At 44.4% G+C, this 7,004-nt stretch overlaps 1 protein-coding gene across 1 annotated transcript; it reads right to left on the bottom strand.

Moving 5' to 3' along the window:
* Nucleotides 1-3,388: 3,388 nt before the first annotated feature.
* LOC123126762 (putative E3 ubiquitin-protein ligase RING1a) lies at nucleotides 3,389-6,300 on the bottom strand. The gene is made up of 6 exons (XM_044546732.1): nucleotides 5,944-6,300; nucleotides 5,472-5,528; nucleotides 4,548-4,777; nucleotides 4,227-4,355; nucleotides 4,059-4,118; nucleotides 3,389-3,743 (listed from the first exon to the last, which is right to left on the bottom strand). Exons 1-6 carry the CDS (start codon nucleotides 6,173-6,175, stop codon nucleotides 3,573-3,575), a joined length of 879 nt encoding a protein of 292 aa, XP_044402667.1. The 5' UTR covers nucleotides 6,176-6,300; the 3' UTR covers nucleotides 3,389-3,572.
* Nucleotides 6,301-7,004: the final 704 nt, after the last annotated feature.

The following is a 7,004-nucleotide window of genomic DNA, read 5'->3' as shown; positions in this document are numbered from 1 at the left end:
CTTTTTATTCATTATATTGAAGGGTCCACTGCTCAGTTGGTAAAGCACAAGGCTCTTAACCTTGTGGACGTGGATTCAAGTCCCATGATGGGGGTTACATCATATGATGTTATTTTCATTGAAGTATATATTAAGTCCCAGCTCAAAATTATCTTACTGAGCCGGCTCTTGGGGGCTACACATCATTGCTCAAATCTACATGATTATACCTACAAAGTCCCTGCTCATTATTGCATAATGACCCGGCCCTTGGGGGCTATACTGGTTGAAGTTTTTATGAGTATAAGACAATTACAAGTCCCAGGTTGCTGCAAGCATGACAACCCGACACTTGGGGGCTACATAGTATGGAGTATTCAGCTTTTACTAGTCACTGGGATGAACAACATGGATTTCTTTGAAAGTGGCAGTATTTATATTAAAGCAAAAGTCTTAAGCCACCACTTTGTTCTGCTCAAAGACTTGGGGGCTACAGGTATTATATTATTATGGAATAAATATTTTCAAATTCTCTGATTGAGCAAACTAGGTTGAACCGGCGTCACCAATCATTATGACTCTGTGGCTGCAACCCGACAGTCTTTGGCAATGATAAAACCGGCAAGTTCTGCATCTTCAAACCGGTTGAATATTAGATGAATATTTCAAGACCAATATTTCTTAAACCGGTGTTTTGGAAGCCGACTCAAGTGGATTATTTTTCACAATATTTTTTCTATAAGAAGCCAACATCAGGTTATTGACCCGGATTTTCTAGGAGGAAATGACAAGGACTAAGGATGATCAGATGCCGATTTACAAGAATTCTTAATCCGGAGCACAACCTGTCAAATTTGTTCTTGTGTTTATTTTGCAGCATAGTTTACCATGGATAAATCCAAGCTAAACTTGGGGGCTAATGTCAGGGATATACCCCGCGGCGTAAACCGGCCGGAAGTTTAACCCGGCCGGACTTGGCGGTTTATCTGAAGACCCCGCTGGCACTTGGCGATTCACCGGGCGACCCGTTTGGACCTGGCGGTTCACGACTCATTGGTAACCTGGCAGGTGGGTGCGAGGAGCGACAAGACCTGGTGGCCCAACGGGCGGTTCATGAAGGCCGGTTCATACTATGGTGGGCCGGTTTAAGAGGAAAGGCATAAGGAATATTTGTCTTACAAGGAGTTAGAACCTGGACTTGTATCCGGTTTGTATTAGAGATAGACTAGTCCTAATCCTAATAGGACTCCACATGTAACCCGCCCCTTCAACATATATAAGGAGGGGCAGGGCTCCCCAAAGAGGGACAAGGGACAAGCTACAAGCAAGAAGAAACAATCTTAGGGCTAGACACAAAGAGGAGAGTCGGTTTACGGCGACTCCCTCGTGATGATAATGAGACCTAGCCTCAAACCGCATGTAGGGTTTTTACCGGATGATGTTTCCCGGGGCCCGAAGCTGTCTAAATCCCTGTCTTGTGTTGCGTCTCTCGATTCCGCTCAGCCCCTCTCAAGCTACCACATAGATGCGTTGGCCTCGCGACTAAGTCCTGACACTAAGGACATCTGACGTGACAAATCCACGACACCTTTGCCACAAGATCCGTCAGGTGCTTACACTTGGTGGTGGAAGAGAGACACTTCCATTTCGTACTGTTGGCAACACCCTCCTTTTTGGCCTTGCCAACAACGCTGCTCCGTCCACCGCTTCCTCGGTCCACGCCGCTTCTGTCCCTGTTGTCGCATCTGTGACCCCTCGCTACACATCATTGAATGGCTTTGGCTTGGTTGTAGAGGAATAAGAGGAAACGGAGCAGCTCAAGAGCTAGCAACAATGATGGGAAGGCTCACGGGGAGGAGGAGAAGATAGAGGACGGGCAACGAAATGTGGAATGAGCCTGCATTTGTTGTGACCTCCCCTTTATAGCCGCTCAGGACGCCCAAGCGCCGGCTTGGGCGTGGTGGCACATGCCTACTGCATCGATAGATTCGCCCACTACACGTGTTGCAGGCGCAAAGATCAAGGCGCCATCATAGCCAAAAGGAAACTAAATCGACAGCATTTGGTTGTTCTCCTACACTTACGACGGCAATGCTGGGATATGACCATCGTGAAGCCCTAGGACACCTTGATCCCTGCGTGGGGCCAGACCCGTTTGATCTGGGTAGATACGACGTATCTCTTTTGACCGGATGGTCAAGCCTAGCTGCGAGGGATGACGTCACGCCACCCACAACGCTTCGCGGCATGTCCATATGGGAATCTTACAGGTCATCGTCCTCGTCAGAAGGGATATCAGAATGATTGCAAGTCGGATGATCGTTCAATTGAATAAGAAATCAGACTCCAACTAACCCGTCGATTTTCGGTCCTCGAGCTGTTAGAGAAACCAAATTAAGATGAAGCAGCTTTATCTACTCATCTAGCGAAAGGAGAAAAAGGAGACCGTCAAGATTTGCCCTGGGCGATGCAGAGAGGGTGCACGGTCAAATTCAGGACAAGCCCGAAAGCTACCGACGATACATAGTACCAGGGGTGGCCTGTTAACTGAGAAGTCGGTGCCGAGGCATAGCCCGGGCCCCTCTTCCCGCGTGAAGCGCGCCTTACAAAAAATCTATCATCTTTACATACAAATTAGGTCTACTCTAGTGCTCTATGCCGGTTAGTCGATCAGGTCTTGTCCCACTTTATAAGGGGGGTCTACGGGATAGTAGAGACAGAACAATCTCCATCCATCAGCAGTTCACCAGCTCGTGTGCTATCCCCTCTGGTACTACCAGACTCGCCCACCTTGTTAGTACAAGTATCATCAACATGCTCTCGCAATGCTATCCCCTCTGGTACTTCCAGACTCGCCCACACCCTATCAGTACTATTGCCCACATCTATGAAGCTTGATTGGCCATTCACCCTACGTGAGGGCTCCAATGAGGGTTCCCCACTTTGGACACCCATGCACCCGAACCAGTGGTTGGGGGTCAGGGGTGTTGTTGTATATACCATTGACCCTAAAGTCTCCTAACGAGAACTCCAAAGCTCAAAATATATTCCATTCTTCACAAAATTTTGCACACATTTAGAAGACATAAACATGTTTTATGTAATAAAAAAAGAGAGCTAAATTTCATTTAAGCTCATGGCCGAGAATGCCTTCCCCCAACAAATAACTGCAACACGAAGATCAAAAGCAAGCATGAAGAACCAAAGCAGACACAAAAATCATGAGCAGCATACGAGGGTGAAACTTCAACCGTGTCAAACCTTACAAATTACTCCCTCCGTCCCAAAATATAAGATCATTTTTTACACTATCGATGGTGTAAAAAATGATCTTATATATTAGGACTTAGTGTCAAAAATGATTTTATATTTTGGGACGGAGGGAATAGCAAACTTATAACAAGTTGCATGCACGATTCGATGTCCACTTTCTAGTTGTCGTATTTCCTTTCAATTTAATCTCTCAGCTTTCATCAGCTACACTTGGATCAAAAAGGAAGGCAAAACAGAAGCAGTAAAACCGCAGAAAGCTCCTAAAAATTACAACAATATAGGAAGAAATAACACGCAAGAAATATTTCTGCAGCACCCACTTATTTTTCAGTCTTGCGCCTTTTCTTAGCAGCAGTTTCAAGATTCGGCATTTTCTTAGCAGCAGTTTCAATATTCGGTATTTTCTTATCAGCAGTTCCATTGTTCGGCCTTGCACCTTCCTTTCCAGAGTTGTGTCTCTGGTCTTTGTCCTTGAGACGATTCTGCGACCTCTGTAAGAAACAACCAGTGCAAAGAATATCAGGATAGTGGGTGTGGAAGCACCAAGCAACTTTAAGAACTAAGACCAATACAGGACAAACAAAATTGGACTATTGTGGTTTCTCAAAAAAAAATGAATATATATCCGTTCGCCAAAAAAATCGGATTATTCTGTGTCCATCATCTTTTACTGTAACCTCCATGATGGCATGCTGCTGGAGATCATTTCAGCGCAGTCCAGTCTGCCTTTTAATATGGCGCCTAAAAGCCTTCGATGTGTATTGTGCCTAGATGCTAATACAACTATGGAGGATGTGATCCCATACCTTCTGTCTTCTCCGATTTTGTCGCTGCCTGCCTGAATCCTTCTTGGGCTTTTGTACTTGCTGAACATTTAGCAGGTATAAACAGATTAAATTCCATATGAAATACAAATCCAGATTTAGAAAACATTTCTGTTGCACAAAATCAGTAATTTCAACGAGTGCCAACACCTGAGCAAGAGCTATAGTTCGGGCATGTCGTTCAGCATGTGTCTCTGCCTCCTCCTCCAGCTCACCATCACTGTTGAGCACCATCTTAAGCCTACCTTCTCCCAGTAGTTTCTTTGATCGAGCATGTCTCTAAAATAGAAAAAAATAAAATGAAGAAATGTGGCAACAGTAGCATTCACAAGTGACAGCAAGTAACTCTTATGAATTTTCAACAAAGAGAGGTAACTCTTATCATTTGTCTTATATATGTAGAACAGCAAGCCTTCTTCATTTGACGTCTAACAGGTGGGAAACATTATAGTAGCTTTCTGAGTTACATACCTTTGATTCAAGATGTACCCTGACCATCTCCTCACTTAAGCACATGATTCTGGGACAAAGCTTGCACTTATACACAGATTTGCACTTCAGAATGTAGTTACTGAAATCGACCTCAACAGCGTCATCCTTGTTAACAGCACCTTTGGCAGAATCAGCATCACCACTTGATGCTTTCTTAACAGGCAAACTGATTGCTTGGTATTGTTCATACACCAGACTGCTGTTCTCATCTGAAAGTAAACCTATAGTTAGTCGTTAAAGTTGCTTGAAGAGAGTACAATCATGTGATAACACTAATTAACCAATAGAGCGACTTATGCTAATATTGAAACATTACATGGTATGTTTAGGTAATGATACTTCACATTGAAGTTGTCTAACTCTATGTTCAATCCTCCAATACCCCAACACAGTATACTGAGATCAAATTCCACACCCTACGGTCATTGACTAGTAAACTTAGAACCCATTGGTAACATCCTAAGGTAACACAGAGCAGTTCTTAGTTGCCAAACAACAAGGTGGAGGCAGCATAGGAAGACAATTGTGCTTCTCTTAGCATGAATGTAGTTTTGTGAGATGACACTAAAAGGCTAGTGTTCCTATGTTCGAAAAATACAAACAAAAGGTCCCTCAAGCCTCAAAGACACTAAACAAGGCAGTGAAACACCTGGAAAGGCAAGAAAAAGGGTGATACCACGGACCACGACAATACTTAACTCCCAACATCTCGTACGACAGAATCTAATACGGAAGACAGAAGTGTCCTGGTATGTAATCAAAGACAGTATTAGCTATACTTCACTACAAGAGAGAGGGTAACTTAGCCCAAATCACAGCTTTCTTCGAACCTCCTTTCCATCAAAAAATACAATCTCTACTAATCCAAATTGAAGGGGACATGAAAGCGAGAACGAAGAATACCTGCACAAGGACTATCAACATGATGTCCAGAGCTATCCTCACTTTGGTATCCTGAACCTGATAGACAGGAGCAACCAATGAGAAAAAGAACACATTACAATATCTGCACATTAATGTATTATAGTGATTCGTGAACCATCAAAACCAACAACATGCAACAGATATACCATGCAAGAATATTAAACAAATACTGAGGCTTTGGCAGGACAGAGCAAATCAACAACAGCAAATGATGATTACTCTACTCCGGTGGTTTTAATATGACATCACCCTCTGAGGGTTGCACGCTCAGTATATGAAGCAATAATACAGGTCGAATATGTCCATGGAATCAAAGTCGAATATGTCCATGGAATCAAAGTGAGCAAATTCACTAGTACAAACAAATCGGCTACGCATGACGCATGGAGAATGACCTGAACAGCGCATGTAAATGGCACCAAGTAGATAGTAGTAATAAAGAAGAGCTCACCCTCATCTTCCGCCTGCTCATCTACTTCCGTTTCCTGTTCTTCCCCCGACTCCACCTCCGCTTCTTCATCATCATCTTCTTCTTCTTTTACTTGTTCTTGATCCTCTTCTACTTCCTCCTCCGAGACCTCTTCTTCCGCGGGGTCGCGGTCCGAATCTGAACCCGACGAGGAGGAGGACGAGGAGGCGCTATTGTCGCCGTGGTCTTGCCTGAAGTAGCGCCTCTTGATCATCTTGCCCGATGCCGCCGCCGCCGCCGCCGCCTGTTCTCTCGGGTGAGGTGGTTTTGGGGGTTATGCTGGACGAAGCAGAAGACGGCGTAGGAGGGAGGGCTGTGTAGGCGCAGAGAAGCCCAGGCCGTTCGATCTAGGTCATACGCCAGTTCCTCTTCTTTTTATTCCGTGCGTTGGGGCTCAACAGCTCGTCCGATGGACCGCCAAGCTGAAGCTGGTTCCTTTTGCCGATTGGGTCTTCTTTCCGGTTGGGTGTGTACAGCGCTCTGCTTCTCGCCCAGGCGGCCCAGCTCGCCCGCTCGACCGCCTACGCCGGGGGGTTTTCCCGGTTGGGTGTACAGCACTCGGCTTCCTTCCTGTGCCGTTTTTCTCTATTTGCTTTTCTTTTTATAATTTATTTATTTATTATTATTTTTGTGGGTTTTTTCTATTTTTTACAAAAAATCTGTGACCACTTTCAAAATTGGAATGAATCATTTTTAAATGCTTGTACACTTCTAAATATGTATAGGGGCGTGGCCCATCACGGATCAAAAACCATGTTTGACGAAACAAAGTAAAAAATAAAACAAAAATTCTAGCCAGCTATCTACGGTAGGAAAGATGTTTCCCGGCAACGGCGCGAGGAAAAAAAGGTTGATTACCTTTGATCTGATCTCGGATATAAATAGTATTTACCTTTTCCCCCCCATAAGTAACCCTGAGTGGTTGTTTGGATACAGGGAATTAGATGTGAGATTTAGAAAACAAGTTTTTGGAGGATTTATAGGAATATCAGTTTTAGAGCATCTACAGCCGGGCGCCTCAAACCAGCTTTATACGCCCCAAT

This window comes from Triticum aestivum, chromosome 1B (genome assembly GCF_018294505.1).
Source record: "Triticum aestivum cultivar Chinese Spring chromosome 1B, IWGSC CS RefSeq v2.1, whole genome shotgun sequence".
Lineage (NCBI taxonomy): Eukaryota > Viridiplantae > Streptophyta > Magnoliopsida > Poales > Poaceae > Triticum > Triticum aestivum.
Note: the sequence above shows the minus strand (reverse complement) of the source record. Positions and strands in the feature narration are given on the sequence as shown.

Excerpts from the sequence above, each read along its gene's own strand:
- LOC123126762 (XM_044546732.1), bottom strand. The coding sequence starts at position 6,175 with ATGATCAAGAGGCGCTACTTCAGGCAAGACCACGGCGACAATAGCGCC. Across the intron at positions 4,119-4,226 it reads GAACTATAGCTCTTGCTCAG|CAAGTACAAAAGCCCAAGAA; the intron begins GTGTTGGCACTC and ends CTAAATGTTCAG. Across the intron at positions 3,744-4,058 it reads AAAATCGGAGAAGACAGAAG|AGGTCGCAGAATCGTCTCAA; the intron begins GTATGGGATCAC and ends TGTTTCTTACAG.